The 22,459-nt window shown below is 39.6% G+C and overlaps 2 protein-coding genes and 1 long non-coding RNA gene across 4 annotated transcripts; all 3 read right to left on the bottom strand.

Annotated features, from left to right (window-relative positions):
• Positions 1 to 7: 7 nt before the first annotated feature.
• Positions 8 to 6,258, bottom strand: ms4a17a.10 (membrane-spanning 4-domains, subfamily A, member 17A.10). The gene is made up of 7 exons (NM_001386856.1): positions 6,218 to 6,258; positions 5,618 to 5,816; positions 5,417 to 5,512; positions 2,704 to 2,772; positions 1,901 to 2,032; positions 1,184 to 1,297; positions 8 to 409 (listed from the first exon to the last, which is right to left on the bottom strand). The coding sequence occupies exons 2-7, from the start codon at positions 5,789 to 5,791 to the stop codon at positions 233 to 235; spliced, it is 762 nt and encodes a 253-aa protein (NP_001373785.1). The 5' UTR covers positions 5,792 to 5,816; positions 6,218 to 6,258; the 3' UTR covers positions 8 to 232.
• Positions 6,259 to 8,792: 2,534 nt separating this feature from the next.
• On the bottom strand, positions 8,793 to 16,159 carry ms4a17a.6 (membrane-spanning 4-domains, subfamily A, member 17A.6). 2 transcript variants are annotated; one of them, NM_001083012.1, is given in 7 exon segments: positions 8,795 to 9,094; positions 9,937 to 10,050; positions 13,176 to 13,307; positions 14,025 to 14,093; positions 14,993 to 15,088; positions 15,162 to 15,369; positions 16,119 to 16,159. In NM_001083012.1, coding segments are annotated over 6 exon segments (726 nt in total). In that variant the 5' UTR covers positions 15,327 to 15,369; positions 16,119 to 16,159; the 3' UTR covers positions 8,795 to 8,944.
• Positions 16,160 to 16,661: 502 nt separating this feature from the next.
• On the bottom strand, positions 16,662 to 20,219 carry LOC147845320 (uncharacterized). The gene is made up of 3 exons (XR_015484550.1): positions 18,852 to 20,219; positions 18,350 to 18,449; positions 16,662 to 17,916 (listed from the first exon to the last, which is right to left on the bottom strand). It is a non-coding gene; the product is annotated as an uncharacterized LOC147845320 (long non-coding RNA).
• Between the last annotated feature and the right edge of the window lie 2,240 nt (positions 20,220 to 22,459).

The raw sequence follows: 22,459 nt of genomic DNA, 5'->3' as shown, positions 1-22,459 counted from the left end.
AATGCTATTGATGAAACATCCAATTTATCAGTATACAAACAAATAACATTTAAAAAATACACATAGGTATTAGGAAAATTCACAAAAATACACATGTAACATGTAAAATACACAGTGATATCTATATTGATGACTATAATAAACATTTTACACATAATCTGATGATGTGCTTTATTCAAATCAGATAGACAAGGTATAAATGAATGTTCACAGCATCAAAGCAGCAAAATCATCACGCTGCCTCGTATTTTGATGTTGATTCACATTTATTTGCTTCAGTGTACGCTAGAGGAGCTTCTGCAGGAGGATGTTGAAAGCATGGTTCGGGGACTTCTTGAGGACATTGAATGTACTGTTGGGGGATTTCTGCAGGAGGGTGTTGAATTAAAGGATTGTTGACCACAGAAATCTGCAGGATAAAATGTACATGGTCAGCTTAAGTTATTGGTTATTGTTCAACAATTATTGCGCCAACAATTATTTGTGTGTGAACACAGAACAGATTGGATGAAATAAACAAAACAAAAAGAAAAACCTGTAATTGTTTGTTATCTGGTCTGCATCAAATCCAGATTTACAATGTTTGTTTTGCTAGCGCACATTGTTAGTCTTGAAGTGAACAATTCTGTCATGAAACTCTGTGTGTGCACTGGCTGATAGGCAGGGCTTAATTTGTGCCGCAACACGCCGGATCCGGAATCTCTGAAATCTGATCTGGCACCTCATTTTACCGATCCCCCTCCTAAACCACCCTTCTCCCATGTCTGCTTTTCACTTTTGGTTTCTTCCGCGACTCCTCAACTGCGACACTCCGCCCCGCTCACCACCCCTCTGCCATCCACCGAACCAATACTCCCCGGCTCCACACTTTCATGTGTGACACCTCTTCATCCTAAGGTAACATGACACAGGAGATCGGTTGCTGTCGCCTCAGTAGCCAATTGTCTTCGCAATCTTTAATCAAAATGGTGAAATTATTAAATAAGTCATCATAATTAAATAAAAGTCTGTAGCAACTTCTGGTTCACATGGACTTTAAGGGTATGAACATTTAAGAGTAAAGAATTACAGACAGATATTGGGTTTGTTGGTTCTTGTGAAACCTCAGAACCTCAAGCTTTAAAAGTAGCTTTATCCTTTATGCCTAAATTTATCTGATGGGTTCAGATGATGTATTTCTCACCTGAGGATAATAGCAGCAGGTGACTTTACAGGCAAACACAGACAGGGAGATGGAGATGCAGAACTCAAGGATGGCGAACACCAGCAACACACCACTGATTCCTGAGAGGAGAGTCTGAGAGAACATTCAACATGAGCATAAAGGATAACAACGACAACAAGAGAAGTCAAGAGTCTGTAGCCCTTTAGGTATACTGATGAAACTAAGTGATGTTTAAAGGTGCCAAAGAAAGAAAATCTGGACATACCTAGACGTACATTTTCAGTACATGCAAATGGCATACCTTCAACCTCAAACCCCCTTGATTCCTCATTGTCATGTAAATCATGTGAGTGTAAAACTAAAACACTGACTCTAGAATCCACTTGGATGCACACTCCATTTCCACAACACTTCCTAGAGACATTACAACCATTAAAGAATCCTTTTGTCTATATACTCAGTCAAATCAGACTTTTCCATTCAAGAGCCGATTTCTTTGGTTGTAAATTAATCTTTAAAATTTTTATGGAGCAATGTTGGACGTACCTAAGCCCCATATACATGTAAATATTAGTGATCAATTTAAACAGTGTATCAGTGCATTCTGTGGCACCTTTAATTACAATATTTGTTTACGCTTGATTTTCACAAGTGCACCGGTCACACAGTGATCTTACTGTAATTATAAAATAAAACAATACAAAAATGATATCAATTTAAGAGTTGATGACTTACCAAATGAATATAACAATAAGTATCTGTGCAGTAACTGCGGGTGGGTCCAAAAGCCAAACTCAGTGAAAGCACAATAATGGAAATGCCCGCAGCTATAGCACTGAAAATGTTCATCCCGAGGGAAGCTCTCACCTACAGTAGACACACAGAAATAGAAAGGTTTTGTAGCATGTTGTGTTAACACACTGTGGTTAAGCAGATGATAGATTATATGGAAAGTGATCTAAATGAATTGACAAATGAATACAATACAGGATCTAAGCACCAAAGACTCGTGTGTATGAGTAAAGGCCGGCTCACACAGTGGGATTGTTTATAATCCTGAACGATTGTAGCATGTCAGACTGCACGAACATGGCGCTCATGTCACACTGTAAGATCTCAGCTGTCATAAAGTCAGACTGAACGACAATGAAGACGCGCCAAACACGAAAGAAAACACCCCCGGAGTTTGACATCATCCACCCGTGACACTTTCACTATCTCACATTCTGAAATGATTCCTCACAGATCTGATTGCAATAAACACGAAGTGTCTGTCTGTGAACATGTCAAACCAACGATCACAGATTTTAGCCTGGGATTTCAGGAATCTTTTAGGATTTCACAAATTTGTCTCAGATGTCAAAATCGTAGCTGAAATCTCACAGTGTGAGCAGGGCTTTAGTGATTACATGGAAAGTCTGTGTTCAATACTCTATTAGCACAGAAAAAAATAAGATTTATGCACAAATCCTTACACACCAAATTTTACAAGCACCCAGTGTTTAGACCCATGAAAAGATCAAGTGTTGTGTACATACCAAACATAAACCGGCTGGTGAAAAAATTTTGTTTTCAGCAGCAATGGAGAGCGAGCCTGCAATAATGTACTGAGAACAGAGAGAAGAGCAACACTTAAAGCTTATGTTGGAAAATATATATATATACAGATATACATGATACTCAACCAGAATGAACAGTTTACTGTCACATGAACCAGACACTAGTCCTGTCTTGTCTTGTATGTTGTGTATGAGCACCATCTTGGTGTGTGTTTTGTGTGCGGTGTGGTGTTTTCCATCTCAGAGCTCAGTCTAGCACTAGTTAACCCATTGTTAGTTTAGTATTTTCACCTGTTTGTTTGCCAATTATTTCTCCTTTATAGTCTCCTCATGTCTGCTGTCCTGTGCCAGTTTATTGTCCTACATATGTCGTTTTTCCTAAGAGTCATGTCATGTCCTGTTCCTTTCCAGTCTAGTTTGTTCCTCCTCTGGGTTGTACTTGTTGCCCTTTTTGTTTTGTTTAGTTTTTTTTAATAGTTAATAAATACCCATTATTGACTGCACTTGAGTCCTTGTCCTTTCCCAACCTCAACCATGACAAGACCAAGGCAAAACATAAGAGAGTAAAAATATACATTAAAAAAAAACAGCAGGACCAAATCCTATTCAAATATTCATCCATTCTGGCAGGATATACACAATGCCCTTTTTACTTTCATATAGGCTCATATGTAGTTTACCCCATCTGTATAAGTTGTGTGGAAATTGTTGATGCTCATATGGACTTGTCTTGAATTGTGTGAAAGTAATTTACAAGCTGAGAACAGCAGCTCATGAGTTCTCGATCGGCCCACAGCTACAGTCACTGTGTGAGTAGCTTACACTAGCGATCAGCCCACGTTAAACCCATTAAGGCCACATTTGGGCTCGGGCCCAGAGCAGGCTGCCAGTGCTAGGCCTTTGAGAGTCTGTTAAACGGCAAAACGTTGGCCCTCACTAGGCCCACACCTGCCCTGGATGGGCAGGACCCACTTTGACCTAAAAGCTCGATCATCCTCCATAAAAAGTGATGATCCAGAGACAATTAAAGTTCAGAAAAGCAACAAAAACATCATCAAATGTCACTTCAGTGGTTCATCTGTAATCAGATGAAGCTCCAGGAACACTTTTGTGTGCAAAATAAAGTAAAAGCATCTTTGTTCACCAATGTCCTCCATATCAGATCAGGGAGTCTGTTTGTGTGTTCAGTGCTGCCTCTAGTGGCAATACGAGATACTTAATAAACGTGCACAAAGCATTTACATTGGGGTTGGGCATCTAAGTTATAATGCCAATCCGATACGCATCTCGATACAAAGAATACGATCCGATATATTAGCGATACATTTGTGACATATTGCGATGCGATTCACCCCCATATCACGATACAATGCGATAATTCAGCACTAACTTATTAGATCAAGTTTCTGAGATGATGTGAAAGAGGATGCTGTGCCATTGAATGAGTTTGATTATTTATTAACCAAGCAAAACCAAGACTTTTTTTTACAAACTTTTCTCTCAGAGCCAGAGAGTCAGTTTACAGTAGAGGGCCATTTTAGAACCTATAGCACATATTATTTAAGTATTTTCAAGATAAACAGAATGTATAAGTGCAATATATATTATAAATGTATATATTTGCACTCTTTCAACATAAAGGATTAGCATTGCACAACAAGAATTGTGATTTAACTTTTCAACTATGAAAACAAGTTTTACAAAGATATATTTTGCCACTGAATATTCAAAACTTAAGGTGGTGAACTAGCAGTGTTATGCTGCTTTCAAACATCACTGTCACTGTAAACAACAGGCTAATAAAAATATAATTAAATACAAATTAACAGGAGGAGGTGTTTAAAACCTTCGTTTTCCGTGATACTAGGCTGAATATCTTTGCAGATGAACAATGCAATAGCATCCGTTATTGGCGTAGAGCGAGCAGAACTGTTGCGCATGGAAAAAAAACTTGCAATGCTTTTCTCACCACTTTTGGAGCTGGTAGCTACAGTTGAAGCAGAGCAGGAAGCCGGGGATGCAGGAACACTGTCAGATGCTTCCACAACAACACCGTGGCTCCGCTTCAAGTGAGATTTCAGATTAGTCGTACTGCCCGCGTATTTACAGATGCGTGGCACATTTTGCAAATTGCATCTGTCCTGTCAAGTCGTCCATCCTTTTTGCAGAATCCATAATGTTGCCATACTTTAGATTTAAAACTCAGTGGGGAATAAAATGTTTGTTTTGCTTCTCGCGCTTTCTGAGGGCGCACCACTAGCTTCATCCGCACACCTTATACACTGAGTTGTAGTGTAAGTGTACACATCCACAAGTCCGTTGCTAAGGCATACTTTATGTAGGTCGATTCAATTATGCGCCAAAAACAGGTTGACAACACTTGCTAATAAATAAAAAATACATTCTATATTAAAAATATACGTTGTATCTTGGAAAAAACGATGCATCTCGCAAAAACCGATGCATCTCGATTTGCTTCCAAAATTTCATTCATCCTCTGCTGCTCTACCGGTGCACTCGCATCGTGCACGCGCATGACCGCGTATCGATACATATCGGTTAATCTTCCCATCCCTAATTTACATGTTCTTTTAGTGTCTGTAAATGTGACAGTAAGATGTATTCTGGTTGATTACCCACTGTAGCTTGTGTTATCTAGGACAACATGTTGAACTGTATGATTGTTTCTTACTATCAGAGATGCCCAGTAAGGAACACCAGTGTAGAAGATGGCTGTAGACGCGATTCCCAACAGGAGAATCCACAGACCGATCAGTATCTGGACAGTCTGTGAGGAATGTACAGTGTAAGGATGAGAGTATTTCATGAAGTAAAGCAGAGTATCATGCTGTGTGTTAATGTGTGTAATCTGGGTTTAAGGGAGATTTCTCACCCCGAGGGCTTTTGGTTGGCCTTTAAGAAAGGCCTGATTTCCTTGAAGAGGTGAAACTCCTGCTACATGCTGTATTTGAACAGGCACAGAAGAACTGGTCCCAGTTGCTGTTTGTGTCAGTGGCTGAAGCTGGATGACAATCGTTGAAGGATTCATGGCTCCGACAGTCGACATTTCAGTTTCAGAGTATCAAATGAACCTGTACAAAATCAAAATAAAGCAAAACAGGATACCATTTGAAATAAGATACACTTTATATATTTTTTTTAAACTTTCTGTATATAGTTTAAAACTCCAGAAACTGTTCATTAACAGACGTGTTTCACAGTGTAAAACCAGTGCAACATCTGCAGTTCAAGTGTGTATTGTAGACGCTGCTAATGTGTAGTCCCTTGTTATTTAGCGTAATTTATGAGGTGTAATGGTCACATATGTAAACAATGGAAAAAACACAGCTTAAGTTTAAAATGATCAACATCACCTACATTTAAAAAAGCCAAACAAGGTCCACTTGTTACCAAGTAAAGGAAACACATCCATTATTACTTTAGAAAACTCCAATAAAATAAGTACTTTCAATTATGTAAGGTATTGTCTTACCAGAAGCAGAATCCCGTCTTCAGCTGTGCTTTCAGACTTCTGATATAAAGCCACACAAGCACAGTGTTTCCAGAAAGAAACAGGAAGCAGGAGGAGTTGTGCAATCACAATGCATGGCAAAGCTGGCCGACCCCAGGGGTTAATACAGCAAAACAATCTGATATATGCCAATATATGCAAATAGTGTATATTTGGATTTTACGTATAGTCATTAGAGAAATCATAAGGTCTTATTCTTTTTCAGATACGTCTTGAATTTGCATTTATATTTTTTATTAAGGATTTTTTTAAATTATTTTATTACTTGTCACTTTCACGTTTTATTGAATATATGTATTGCCTAGTGATAGCTTAACCGAACTTCTTCTCCAAGTGTGATAGGCTAATCAAGCATGCAGACGGAGATGCAGCGACAGCAAAAATAACTTTCACTTCATGCTTACGGCTTCCAGAAAGAGGAAGTATGTGTGCTGCAGAGGAGCCAGCAGGAAAAGAGCCCCTCCCTCAAGCTCTGATTTCGTTTTTCTATCTATTTATTGGGGGTTTTTTTGGGCTCAGAGCGTTCTGTGCCTGATATGAGCTCTGTATATCGAAGCCTAGTCATGACGTAGTCATATCCTATCTTGTGATTTATATGTAGATGTTTGATTAGGTTTGTTGTTTTACCACAGTACGTCACTGTTATGTTACACGCGTCACACTCTGCATTATTTGAGTTCATGGAAGTGAAGTAGCTCCACACAATACTTCGCTTGCGGAGTTATCCAATAACAGTGAACTGAGTGTCTAGCTAGCGTGCTCTGCAGTTGTACAGTGCCATATTACGCACATGACTTTGCAGGCGGAAGAACAAGTAGTTCCGACTAAGTTGGCATTATAAATTAGGGTAATTGTGTTTACTTTTCTGCTGTATTTCTATTTCCAATAAACTACAGAGTTGCTTCAAATTATCAATATTTTGATAAGATAATCAACTCTAGAACTTATAATTTTAGCATCAATCAGCACATTACTATTAACGAGGTGTAGGAGTCAAGCTAGATTCACGGTAGCAGGCTAGATTGACCATCGGGCCCCTGGGAACTGTCCTATTGATCCCTATGGCCAGTCAGCCTCTGGTTGGTGGTTCATTCCACTGTGCCGATCTCTGAAATAGGGAAATTGATGAAAGGTTTTGTCAGAAATCTGTAAGGGTTTTCTCTTTTTAATCTGACTGCAATGACAACTCTGAATACTTTTAAATGTCTTGTGTCTAATGTTTAAAGAGAGCTGTAACTTATTTTCATGATTTGATTATGATTCATGAATTGGGAAAATGGATGTGTAAACTGATGTCTTTGCTTGTTACTTTTATGTGTTGTAATCTTGACCAGGTCTCACTGTAAGAAGAGATAGTAAGAATTCAATGTGATTTCGTGGCTAAATAAAAGAAGAATATTAAAATGAATTGGCAAATAATCCTTTTGTCTGACAGCTGCATTTACTTATTGTAAATCTTGTACAAGACACTATTCTCCATTGTCTGGCTCCTGTCTCGGATGTATTTTACTGGAAATATTGAACTGAGTACTGGTGAGTCATTGCATATTGCACAATAATGGAGTTATTCCCTGTACTGCCTCTGGCTTCAGACTCAGATTTAGGTGTTTTCACACTCATCAAACAGCCCTACATCATACTTGTTTGCCAACTACTTTAAAGGCATCTCTGCCTATTTTATGTTAGCCATCCAATAATTCTCCTCTGTGTTTCGGTCATGTCTAAATTCTGACTTAATGGCTCTAAAACAGGGATCACCAAACTTGTTCCTGGAGGGCTGGTGTCCAGCAGATTTTAGCTCCAATCCTTAAAAAACACACCTGAACAAGCTCATCAAGGTCTTACTAGGTATAGTTGAAACATCCAGGCAGGTGTGTTGAGGCAAGTTGGAGCTAAACCCTGCAGGGTAACACACCTCCAGGAACGAGATTGGTGACCCATACTCTAGAGTCACACTGCACTGTACCCCCACATCTACCTCACTTCAGTCTGTTACTCTAACATATTCTTTCTCAAATAACTTTACGTCTGACTATATCTAGTCTCTGGCCTTGCAGAAAGATAAGCGAGGCACACACTCTCCTGCTCACAGATGAAGTGAAACACACTGAAACAGAACACATACTTCCAGTCCCAAACATTTTGTCAAACTTTTAATTTCCTCTTGTCTCACTTTGAAAAGAGGATTTAAAATTTACCAGAAAGTCAGTAGTGATACCAGTGGTGTCCGTTTTTGCGTCCGGCGGTCAGCCCCTCATCCCTCAATCTAGTAAGGGTAGGGTTGTGATTTTCTTCTAGGTTTTTGAATGTATAGGATTTATAGCAGTGATTCCCAACATTTGGTATATGTTCCACTAGTGGCACACAGGCTTCTTCTAGAGCAGGTGTGGGCAAATTTGATCCTGGAGGAATTTTGCGTCCTACAATCACACCAGTGTGATCACAACGTTCAGTTGCATCACGTGATCAGTTGCTAAACCAAAATCTGCTTTCCTGCATTTACATGTGTTGAGCCAAAGAAAGACACAGACAATGCTATTGATAAAGCAAATCCAATTTATCAGTATGTAAACAAATAACAATTAGGTAGCAAATACATATAGGTAGTAGCAAAACAGACAAAAATACTCCTGAATAAATGTATCAATGAATCTTCACAGGATCAAAGCCCCGTTTTTACCTATCGATTCACATTAATTTGCCTTCAGTGTACGCTGGGGGAGCTTCTGCAGGAGGATGTTGAAAGTATGGTTCTGGGATTTCTTGAGGACATTGAATGTACTGTTGGGGGTTTTCTGCAGGAGGGCGTTGAATTAAAGGGTTGTTGACCACAGGAATCTGCAGGATAAAATGTACATGGTCAGCTTAAGTTATTGATTAGTTTTCAACAATTATTCCCCCATTACCCAGTTCCTCACACATTTACTGTACACATTAAAGGTTTTGTGGATTTTTACTTAACAAATCATTCATTCAATTGTTGTAATGTGGTTTGTGTGTGAACACAGAACAGAGATTGGAGGAATTAAACAAAACAAAAATAAAAACCTGTCATTGGTTTCTGTTTGGTCTGCATGAAATTCAGATTTACAATATTTATTTTGCTAGCGCACATTGTTAGTTTTGAAGTGAACAATTCTGTCATGAAACTCTGTGTGTGCACTGGCTGATAGGCAGGGCTTAATTTGTGCCGCAACACGTCGGATCTGGAACCTCTGAAATCTGATCTGGCACCTCATTTTACCGATCCCCCTCCTCAACCACCCTTCTCCCCCGTCCGCTGTTCACTTACGCTTTCTTCCGCGACTCCCCAACTCTCTTTGCTGTCGTCTGCAACACCCCCGCCCCACTCACCACCCCCCCGGCTCCCCACTTTCGTGCACGACACCTCTTCATCCTAAGGTAACATGACGCAGGAGATCGGTTGCTGTCGCCTCAACAGACAATTGTCTTCGCAATCTTTAATCAAAATGGTGAAATTATTAAATAAGTCATCATATTTAAATAAAAGTCTGCAGCAACTTCTGGTTCACATGGACTTTAAGGGTATGAACATTTAAGAGTAAAGAATTACAGACAGATATTGGGTTTGTTGGTTATTGTGAAACCTCAAGCTTTAAAAGTAGCTTTATCCTTTATGCCTAAATTTATCTGATGGGTTCAGCTGATGTATTTCTCACCTGAGGATAATAGCAGCAGGTAACTTTACAGGCAAACACAGATAGGCAGATGGAGATGAAGAACTCAAGGATGGCGAATACCAGCAACACACCACTGATTCCTGAGCGGAGAGTCTTAGAGAACATTCAACATGAGCATAAAGGACAACAACAACAACAACAAAGAGAAGTCAAGAATCTGTAGCCCTTTAAGCATAATTCTCACTACAGGATTTGAAACATCGGCAGATCGCTGTGCCATTCACAATAGATGACTTGATTTTGTGTATTTTAATCACTGTGGTGTTCACACTACGCAACACAACCTAAATGATCCACAAGAGGGGGTCACACACTACATGATCTGACAACAACTCGTTTCCCAACAGCTCAATCAATCTACCAAACCACAACTTTTGCTTGTTCTAGTATCTTAACTATATATTTATAGGCTGTATTACCAAACAAAGCTAATACTTTAGGGCAGTTCAGTCATAAAATATGTTGACAGACATTCAAAGCTTAACTTTTGATATCTCAGTAGAAGTTTTGAATGTAAATATGACATAACAATATTGATGTTTTATATGAGAACGGTCAGAATGACCAGTATGGTCATTTAATAGTTGGGCTGGCTTGTGTAGCAAGCCAGACTACTGTTATCCTATTTTTCTTTTGAGACTAAAAAATAAAACGCATCTCCTCCTAGAGCTTTTGAGCTATGACCACCAAGCTTACACCAAACCTTCAAACTGGTCTGACTCGGTGTGCTATATCTTTTCCAACTGATCCGACTTTCGGTTTTCCGAAAAACATCCCGGGACCATCGGAAAAATCCCATTGACTTAACATTTGACCAAACTTTGTGACCTCATAACTCTGCATCAGACTGTCACACAGACTTCTAACTGGGCTCATTTAATTCAGACTACCTAACTCCCAATACCTGATGACATTTGAACTTTCTGGCCACGGCCTAGTAACCCCTTTTGGGACCCTAGAAACTGTCCCATAGACTTCCATTCAAAAGACTGTCATTGACTTTACATTGGATCAAACTTTGAGAGCTCATAACTCTGCATCAGACTGTCCTACAGACTAATGGCTGAGCTCATTTAACTCAGACAACCAAACTACCAATAACTGACTAGCTTTTAACTTTCTAGCCACTCCCTAACAACCAGATACTGCACCCTAGCAACTGTCCCATAGACTGCCATTATAGAGGCCCAGATTAATATTGTCATGCTGCAGTGTTATAGCAACATGCTAATAATGATTAGCTAAGTACTTTAACATGCTAGAAATACTTAATGAACATTAAGAAAAATCTATTGAACACCGCTTTATCTATCTATCTATCTATCTATCTATCTATCTATCTATACTTTTTTAAAACTGTTTAAACTAAATAAACTATTACCAACAGGCTTTCACAAGCCAGCCTCAAAGTTTGTCTCGACAAACTTTAATAATCTAGTTACAGAATTATAGTCCCACTGTTAATATAGCCTACTCCTGTGTCCGTATTAATACAGAATGAAACGAGTGCATTGATGCCCATTCTGGCCAATCACAGACGTTTCTTTTGAGCTCCTGAGCACACATAAGCTCATGCTGATATGCCCTCTCATTGGCTCGTCATAACATCTGACCGCACGTGGGGTCGAGTCAGCCGTCTGCTCTGGAATATTCAGCATGCTAGATATTAGATTTCCATCTGGGAGGTGTCGGCATTTTGCACGTACCCAAGACACATACCTTGAAGATATCAGAGAACAATTCAAACAGTGTGTCAGCGCATTCTATGGCACCTTTATTTTCAATATTTGTATCCAGTGTAAATGAACAGTAATATCTTGATAAGTTCTGGACAGCATTGGACAGATGAGTGCAGATTACGTTTGATTTTTACAAGTGCACCTGTCACCGACTTGGTCCCAGTCATTCCCCTCGCTGGCCAGCAGAGGTCACCATCACCGGACTTCTAAGTATTACATCATGCTCAAACACTGATTGCCACACATCACACTGATGAACCACGCTCACACATATAAGCAGCTCACACACTCAGCCCTGTGCGAAGTCTTGTTCTGCCCTGTCTGACATTACTGAGCATTATCTCCCTGCCTGATCTCCCGTGCACTCTATAACATTAGAAAGATCCGACCCTTCTTATCTGAACATGCAGCTCAACTCCTTGTTCAAGCTCTTGTTCTCTCAAAACTGGATTACTGCAACTCTCTACTAGCCTGGCTTCCAGCTAACTCTATCAAGCCTCTTCAACTGCTTCAGAACGCAGCAGCATGAGTGGTCTTCAATGAACCTAAAAGAGCACATGTCACTCCGCTGCTCATCCGTTTGCACTGGCTGCCAGTTGCTGCTCGCATCAAATTCAAAGCTCTGATGTTTGCTTACAAAGCGACTTCTGGCCTTGCACCTTCTTATCTGCTCTTACTTCTGCAGATGTATGTGCCCTCCAGAAACTTGCGTTCTGTGAATGAACGTCGCCTCGTGGTTCCATCCCAAAGAGGGAAGAAATCACTTTCCCGAACGCTCACGCTCAATCTGCCCAGCTGGTGGAATGAACTCCCTAACTGCATCAGAACAGCAGAGTCACTCGCTACTTTCAAGAAACGACTAAAAACTCAACTATTAAGTCTCCACTACACTTCCTAATCTGCAATTGCCTCACTGGATATCACACTAACTGTACCAAAAAAAAAAAAAATCTAATACTACTAATACTTCCCTTCTTAGACTTTACAGACCTGAAACTTGCCTATAGCACTTATTCATTGTTGTTCTTAGTTGTGTAAATTGCTTCCTTGTCCTCATTTGTAAGTCGCTTTGGATAAAAGCGTCTGCTAAATGACTAAATGTAAATATATTACCTGGACTACATATATTGACCTTGCCTTGCTTGAACCTTACTTGTACATTTGACTTTGATTCATGCTGCCTGCCCTGAAGCCAGCCTGATATCTCGCCTCTGACCCACGCCGCCTGCCTGTGACGCATGCCTGCTATCACACTCCTTGACAGCCAGCTGCCCTAAGACCCATTATAACTACGTTTGATGTGAGTTCGCACGCAACTGCGTATTGTGTGATTGTTATTAAACTTTCATAAATATACTGCAAGTGAATCCCTCCGTGTCAGACTCCTCCTTACAGCACCAGTCACACAGAGATATTACTGTAATTATAAAATAAAACATCAATACAAAAATGAAATCAATACAAGAATTGATCACTTACCCAATTATCATAACAATAAGAGTCTCTGCAGTAATAATGGATGGATCCTAAAGCCAATTGTACTGAAAGCATAATAATGGAAATGCCCGCAGCTATAGCACTGAAAATGTTCATCCCGAGGGAAGCTCTCACCTACAGTAGACACACAGAAATAGAAAGGTTTTGTATCATGTTGTGTTAACACACTGTGGTTAAGCAGATGATAGATTATGTGGAAAGTGATTCAAATTATTTGACAAATATAGAAAATATAAGGTCTAAGCACTAAAGACCCATGTGTGTGATAAAGTGACTACATGGAAAGTCTCTCTGTAGAACGTTTTCCGTCTGATCACTAAACATTTGCTAGTAAATGTGTCGAGTTATGATCAACACTGTTTACTTCAGCTCACTCTATTCAACCCGCACAGGAGAATAGGGTGGCAGAATTTACAACACGTCAATTCACCAACTCCTACTGAGTTACAAAAAAAGTTTTAGTGGCTGTTTAACTGGGAGAAAAATAGTTTACCCTGATATCCTAAGCATTGTGTGTCTATTTTAAATAAAACGCTGTGCTAGTGTACCGGGGCAGCTGTAGCCTAATGTGGTTAGAGAGTTGGACTATTGATTTAAAGTTTTCATTTTTGAGTCTTTTATTATTATTCCACTACCATCTAGAGTTGGTCTGATTAAAATGGCATGTTTAGGTTCTTTCTAAAGAGTTTCAAATCTTTAAATATTGCAAAGTCTGCTTTCAATACTCTATTAGCACAGAAAAGAGGATGTTTATGCATAAATCCTTACCCACCAAATTTTACAAGCACCCAGTGTTTAGACCCATGAAAAGAACAAGTGTTGTGTACATACCAGACATAAACCGGCTGGTGAATTAATTTTGGTTTCAGCAGCAATGGAGAGCGAGCCTGCAGTAATGTACTGAGAACAGAGAGAAGAGCAAAACTTACAGCTTATGTTGGAAAATATATATACAGATATACATGGTACTCAACCAGAATGAACAGTTTACTGCCGCATGAACCACTTCCTCAACCGCTAAATGCATTTGCATTTTTCCAAGTTACTCACTAGACCTATCAAACACACTGGCCACAGCATAAAGTGAGCTGGTGGGTGTAATCACTGTGGTTTGTCGGAGGAAATTCTCATGAAAATGCATTCAGCACTAACTATAATTTACAAAGAGCTAAAGCAAATGGAGGGGATATAAACACACTAACTACATTGGACAACTGACAAGAACTTTGCTATAACACATGGGAACCAATCAAAAGCCATAGCTACTAGCAAGTGATCTCAAACCTGTGAGGATTCCGCCACTTCGGTCTTATCAGTTCTTGTTTTGGTGGCAGAGTCCTGTCTTGTCTTGTATGTTGTGCATTTGAGAGTTTGTTTAACGGCAAAACGTTGACCCTCACTAGGCCCTGAATGGGCAGACCCCACTTTAACCTAACAGCTCCTTCATCCTCCATAAAGAATGATAATGCAGAGACATTTAAAGTTTGAAAAAGGAACAAATAACACTGTCAAAACTTTACATTTCAACGGTAATCAGACGAACAGGAACACTTTTGTGTGCCAAAATAATGTAAAAGCAACTCTGTTCACCAATGTCTTCCATATCAGATCAGGGAGTCTGTTTGTGTGTTCAGTGCTGCCTCTAGTGGCAATACGAGATACTTAATAAACATATGCACAAAGCATTTACATGTTCTTTTAGTGTCTGTAAATGTGACAGTAAGATGTATTCTGGCTGATTACCCACTGTAGCTTGTGTTATCTAGGACAACATGTTGAACTGTATGATTGTTTCTTACTATCAGAGATCCCCCGTAAGGAATACCACTGAAGGCAAAGGCTGTTGACACGATTCCCAACAGGAAAGTCCAGAGACCAATAATTATCTGGACAGCCTGTGAGTATAAAGAGAGAAGAGTGTAAGAAATATACTGACATCAAAAATAATTATCTGGGTTTATTTCTCACCCCGAGGGCTTTTGGTTGGCCTTTTAGAAAAGCCTGAATTCCTTGAAGAGGTGAAACTCCTGCTGCATGCTGTATGTGAACAGGCACAGAAGAACTGGTCCCAGTCACAACCGGTGCTGTTTGTGTCGGTTGTTGAAGCTGGATGACAATCGTTGAAGGATTCATGGCTCCGACAGTCGAAATTTCAGTTTCAGAGTATCAAATCAACCTGTACAAAATCATAATAAAGCCAAATTTTTTGATACTTTCTATATTTCTAGATTTTATTAGCTGATGATGGATAATAAAGCGTATTTGGCATTTATGTAAAAAGATGACGTAAAAGTCAAATGAATATCCTGTTCACACTGCAGTCGAATTGCAAAACATCAACCTTGTATCAGATTTAATAGCACGTATGAAAGTGGCACGAATCAGAATTGAAAAGATCAGATGCCATGCGGTGTGGGCTGTTCACACGAACACAGATCTGAGACTCATGTGAGCAAAAACATCAGATTTGGACCACACTGACCTGCAAGTGTGAACGAAGCCTAAAAGTCAACTGTGTAAAACTGTAGAGTTAAATTAACATCAAAAGTCGTCAAAGCAGATGCCCACAATCCCACAATGCAACTCACAACTGGAAATCAACCACAAACTCACAAAATACAGAAACTGTTCATTAACAGATGTGTTTTAGTGTAAAACCAGTGCAAAATCTGCAGTTCAACTGTGTATTGTAGACGCTGTTAACGCGTAGTCTTGTGTTGCTTTCTAGCGTAATTTATGAGGTGTAATGGTCACATGTGTAAACAATGAAAAAAACACAGCTCAAGTTTAAAATGATCAACATCACCTACATTTAAAAAAGCCAAACAAGGTCCACTTGTTACCAAATAAACGAAACACATCCATTATTACTTTAGAAAACTCCAATATAATAAGTACTTTTAAGCATGTAAGGTATTGTCTTACCAGAAGCAAAATCCTGTTTTCAGCTGTGCTTTCACACTTCTGATATAAATCTAAACAAGCACAGTGTTTCTCAGAAAGAAACAGGAAGCAGGAGGAGTTTGTGCAACCATGATGCATGGCAAAGCTGGCCGCCTCCGCCTCAAACACAATCTGATATATGCCAGTATATGAAAATCATGTATATTTGGATTTTACATACAGGCTGTTTCTCAATACCAAGTACGCAAAGTTCGGACTTGCGTCCTTGGAAGTTCAGACTTGCCAATCTCACACTTCAAAGAATGAACTACAGAGGATGCGAGAACACAAGTCGGGTACTTCTTTAAATGGAACAGCAGTGTACTTCATAACGGCACCTAACTCACCATGGATTCATCGATTTCACTGTACATTAAAAATAAAATGATTTAATTATATAAAGCGCAGCCTTATAATTCATATTATAGTAATATTATACATCTATTTTTTGATTTAAGAAGATGTAAACACAAATCACTACAAATGTGAAGTGAAGTAGGTTATTATACACAGTCTCGTGTCTTTGATTATCAGATTTAATAAACTACAATGGACATTAAACAAGGATAACGTACAAGACATAAAAAATAAGAAATAAAGATAACGTTAAGCAATTTTGTAAACAAAGTCAAACCTCGTACAACACGGTAACAATTACAGACAATTACAAAAAGGTAACAAAATAATACAGCGCATAACAAATAATAGATTTAAAAGACCAAAAACTGTTCGTTAGATGTGCACGTAAATATCATGCTTTAACTACAATGGACAAATGAGATCCAGCGGTACATCCGAGATGGACTAGCTGATGTAAAGCTGCTCTCAGCGGGGGAGATGATGACGAAGCTCCCGCTGATAGGCTGGGGGTCAGAGTCCGCTTAAGCTGAGGCACATCGCCAAAGTTGTCCTATATAAACAAACTGCTGATTCGAGTTTAAAACAACTACATTCTCGCCTGAAAACTCCTAAAACTTTATTTCATGACACAGTAAAGGAGTATTTTAAACTGTGTACGTTTTCTCCTCCACCATTAGCTTTCGCTGCAAGGCATTCTGGGATACCTGAGCTTCGCAAGTTCGCACAAGTCACCTCTATGCATCCTTGGCAAAAGGGGCGAAGCGAGTACACATCCGGGAACTTCATCATTACTTGGAAAGCTGTGAACTTTGAATAGGAACAGTACTTCGGCAACGGTTGATGACGTTTTACGAGGACACAAGAACGCAAGTATAGACAAGAACGCATTTTGAGAAACAGCCAGAGTCGAGGGAGAAATCATTAGGCCTCCTGCGCAATATGTATTCTTTTTCAGATATCTCTTGAATTTGCATTCATATAAATGATGTTGAACTGATTCAGGAATTTTTCACTGTTTCCTGTAATATTTTTTCTTCTGGAGAAGGTCACGTTAGTTTTACTTCGGCTAGAGTAAAAGCAGTTTTTAATTTTATAAACAACATTTTAAAGACAAAATTATTATCCCCTTTAAACTATATGTTTACTTACAGTCTACAGAACAAACCATTGTTATACAATAACTTGCCTAATTACCCTAACCTGCCTAATTACCCTAATTAACCTGGTTAAGCCTTTAAATGTCACTTTAAGCTGTATAGAAGTGCCTTGAAGAATATCTAGTCTAATATTATTTACCGTCATCACGACAAAGATAAAATAAATCAGTTATTAAAGATGAGTTATTAAAACTATTATGATTAGAAATGTGCTATAAAAAATATTCTCTGTTAATGAGAAAGTGGGGGAAAAAACCAGGGGCCTAATAATTCAATTATTCCAACTTCAACTGTGTGTGTGTGTGTATATATATATATATATATATAAAGGAATTAACTCTTTATTGTTTTATTACTTGTCATTTTCACAATTTATTGAATATATGCACTGGGCGGACCCAGAGCTCTGTAAATCGAATTATTATTAATTTGTTTATAATAAATTACTAATACTGTTGCCTCAAAGAAAATCCTATATTCTTACCAGTCACTTTATACGGTACACCTGTTCAACTGCTTGTTAGCGCAAATTTCTATTTAGCCAATCACATTGCAGCAACTCAATGCATTTAGGCATAAAAACATAGGGGGGGGATTGGTAAGTAGAGCATGGGGAAGGTGGGATTAACGACAACCCAGGCTCATCCTGAAAACGTGGACATTTCTGGAAACTGCAAATTATGTAGCCGGAGGTACGTATGGCTGCATTTGATTTTTTTTAAGCGAATGCTACGGGGCGGGATGACAGCGTTTCTTTTGGCACTTACCGGCTGACCGCTTACCTCTGTGTGGAGAACTTTCCCGCCACAACCAGTTTGTCCAGTTAGCTTATCGTGTACGTCGGCGGACTTGAGACGCAGAGAGGAGTTGACCATGACGACCAGGTTCGAGTCCGGGGAAGAGCAGATCCAGAAATCAGGAAAGACAAAAACAGAATCAAAAAAGTAAAATGAATGAGGGAACAACAAATCTGAAAACATGGTAAAAATCAGACGAGGACTTTTCTTTTTCTGGATGGCTTTTGTAAAACGTTGATTTAGTTTAGGGAAGTGGGTGGGCGGGTCAAATCGGTAAAATTGGTTGGGTTTAGGGAAGGAGGAGGGTGGGTCAGTTGATTTGCCGGTCGCCCGGTCAATCATTCAGTCAGTCGGACAGACGGTCCGACGACAGCGGCCTTCTGGTGGGTTTACGCGAGAACAGCCCAGGCGCAAACAGCACTCGCAAGAGACATTTGAGATTTGAGAGCGGCCGCTCGCAGATTGGCGAAAACAAAATTCCGGGACAAATTTTGCAGTTTCCAGAAACGTCCATGGGACTACGTTTTTAAAATGAGCCTGGGTTGGTTAACGAGGTGTAGGAGTCAGGAGTTCATGGTAGCAGGCTAGATTGACCATCAGGCCACTGGGAACTGTCCTAGTGCTCCCTGTGGCCAGTCTGCCTTTGGTTGGTGGTTCATTCCACTGTGCCGACCTCTAAAATAGGGAAAGTAATTAATAAATAAATAAAAGGTTTTGTCAGAAATCTGTAAGTGTGTTCTCTTTGTAATATGGCTATAATGACAACTCTGAATACTTTAAAATGTCTTGTGTCTAATGTTTAAAGAGAGCTGTAACTGCTTTTCATGATTTGATTATGATTTAAGAATTGGGAAAGTGGCTGTGTTAACTGATGTCTTTGCATGTGTAGCAGAGTCGTGCGAAGCTAAGGTGCTAGAGGGGTTAGCTCACTTTGAACCACAACCCAACGACTAATCTCAATTTAATTGATATCGACTACGCCATCTGGGATTCAAACCCAGGAAAAATATAAAAGGTCACACAGATTCATCTCTTTATACGGTTTAAGGAGCAGACAGGAGACACGAGTAAATACAAAAATGTATTCACAATTCTTTTTAAAAGACAAACACTAAAATAGGTCCTTTTGACCAGTCAGGTCTAGAGGGCTTACTTACGAAAGGCACTGAAAGTGTTTAACATTCAACCCGCACACAGAAAATACTCAATGTCATACTGTCAAATCAATGTTCTCAAATGGAGGCAGTACTCACAGCACTGGGGCCACCCACAAGAGTGATCACCTGTGAAAGTTATTCACCATACACTTTCACACCACACTCCAGTCATACACAAGCACACACAAGCACACTCTGGCACAGCAGCACCACCACCAAAAAGGTTCTTTCACCCGTGGGCCCTCAGCTCCTGCAAGAAAAAGAAAGAGCCAAAAGCCACCAATGGGAAAGGGGCTTCACTCTCAAACAGGTTAATGTCACTCAAAGCACAGATACAGAAAGGTTTAGGTGGTTAGGGTTATTCAGAACTCAACATTGATAATGATGGCCTCTTGAAATGGACTCAATAATTATACCGTCACAGAAATGAAACATTCACAAAACACACTTTGGTGCAAATGAACATGGACACAATTCCCGCTCGAGGGTTCGTTTGAAAGCGTACCGAGACCACCTCTTCAAGCAGTTCTCGGTACGCTATTTTGGTCAGCTTTTTAGATTAGATTCAACGTTATTGTCATTACACATGTACAAATACAATGCAACAAAATGCAGTTTAGGTCTAACCAGCAGTGCAATAGCAGCAAGTGCAGGATACAGGTATAAGTTATAAAGTGCAGTTATAGAAAAACTATAGTGATATTTACAGATGGATGTACTGTCGACATTATATACAGGTTGTATTAGCTATGAACAGATTTACAATATATGAATATATGTGCAGGTTGCTAATAATAATCAGAAGTGTGCAGATGAATAAACATAATTACAAATGTATGTACAGTGGGTGTGTACAAAATTACAAATGTCCATGTGCAGTGGGTGTGTACAGTTCAAATAAGTAAATCAGTGTAATGTGGTGCAGTGAATATGTGCAAAATATTAAATGTGCAAATGTTAAACGGTGCAGCGACTGTGGGGAGTTTAAAGCCTGGTTTATACTTCTGCGTGAAGTGACCGGCGTAACCCACGGCGCATGCAACGCGTGTATCTGTGCATTTATACTTCTGCTGCTGTCTCTGTTGGTCTGCATTAACACTTCCGAAGCGCTAGTTGGCAGTGTGGTGTAAATGTTCCTCTGTGTTGAGTTTCTTCGCTGCTGTGTTGCTTTTCCTGAACACTTCCTGAATGTACAAGTGGCTTAAACTCACTCATTTTGAGGCAGGAACCGGCGGACGTGCAACAACTTTAACTATGAGGTAAACACAAAACAAAACTTTTCATCAGGAGCTCCTTCACGGTACTCCACACTTGTAAACAATCGCTCCATCAGGCTCCCACCATTCACGCGGCTTTCGGTCCCGCCCAGACTTGTCAGCGCTACCAAGCCGACCAATCACAGAGCTTGCGCTACGCGTCATTGCGACGTGTAGTTACATTTTTTGAGAGGTGCAAGTCAGCGATGCCGACGGCCACGGCGAAGGGCTATGCGTCAGCAACGTAGCATACGCTGGTCTTTGATGCAGAAGTATAAATCAGCCTTAAGTTAGAGAAGAGTGGAGGGTGTATTTGGGGGGGGGGGAGTTCAAGAGGGGCAGAGTTCAAGAGGGAGACAGCTCTGGGGTGGCTTTTCATTTTTATGCTGACGACACTCAGATTTATGTCCCTTTCAAAAGTAGGGATAAAAAGGGGCTTGACTCCCTTATGAGATGTCTAGTCGAGGTTAAGACCTTGCTTTAGTCAAATTTTTACATTTCAATGAAGAAAAAACTGAGCTGGTTTGGCGATCCTAACCCTCTGCATTTATCAGGTTTTGGTGAGCTTTCCACTTATCAAAAAACTGTTGTTAGAAACTTACGATTTCAATTCGACAGTGATCTGAAATTTAACAAACAAGTAAATACAGTTGTTAAATCCAGGTTTTTCCATTTACGACTTGTGGCAAAAGTAAAGTCGTTTCTCTCTTTTAATGACCTTGAGAAGGTGATCCATGCTTTTATTTTTGGCAGACTTGACTATTGCAATTCCCTGTATGTGGGTATTAGTCAAAATGCCCTAAATAAATTGCAATTAGTACAAAATGCGCCTGCGAGACTTCTGACAGGGACTCTCTGGGCTGATTTTAAACTATTAATCTTTGATTTTAAATCCTTAAACAATCTGGCACCATCTTACTTATAAGACCTGCTACATGTATACAATCCTGGTAGGTCACTGAGCTCTTCTGATGAATTTATTCTATCTATACCAAGGTCCCGGTGTAAGCGAAGTGGGGATCGGGATTTTGCTGTTGTCGCCCCAAAACTCTGGAACGGGCTTCCACCCCACATCAGACATGCTCCAACTCTACCTGTTTTTAAAAAACGTTTGAAACGCCATCTTTGTTCTTTAGTATTTGAGCCTTTTTTTTGTTGAGGGGTTTGCCTTATGTTTTAATTGTTATATATATGTGATGTAGATTTTATTTTTAGTATTGATTGTGTTCAGCACTTTGGGCAATGTTGTGTTGTAAAAAATGTGCTATATAAATAAACTAACTAACTAACCGAACTAAATAAGGCAGGTGTGAAAGCACCCTTATACCTTACCAGAGATTCAGTGGCGTCCCTCTCTGTGTCTGGCAGTCTGCTTCTCATCCCTTAATCTAGTAAGGGTAAGGTTGTGATTTTCTTTTTAGGTTTTTAAGATGTATAGGATTTAGAGCAGTGATTCTCAAAGTTTGGTATACGTTCCACTAATGGCACACAGGCTTCATCTAGTGCAGGTTTGGACAAATTTGCTCCTGGAGGGCCAAATTTTGCTCTAACACTAATCAAACACACCTGAATAAACTAGTTAGTGTCTTGAAGATC

Source organism: Danio rerio, chromosome 4, assembly GCF_052040795.2.
Source record: "Danio rerio strain M-AB ecotype USA chromosome 4, GRCz13ab, whole genome shotgun sequence".
NCBI classification, from domain to species: Eukaryota; Metazoa; Chordata; class Actinopteri; order Cypriniformes; family Danionidae; genus Danio; species Danio rerio.
This window is presented reverse-complemented; position numbering and strand designations above follow the sequence as displayed.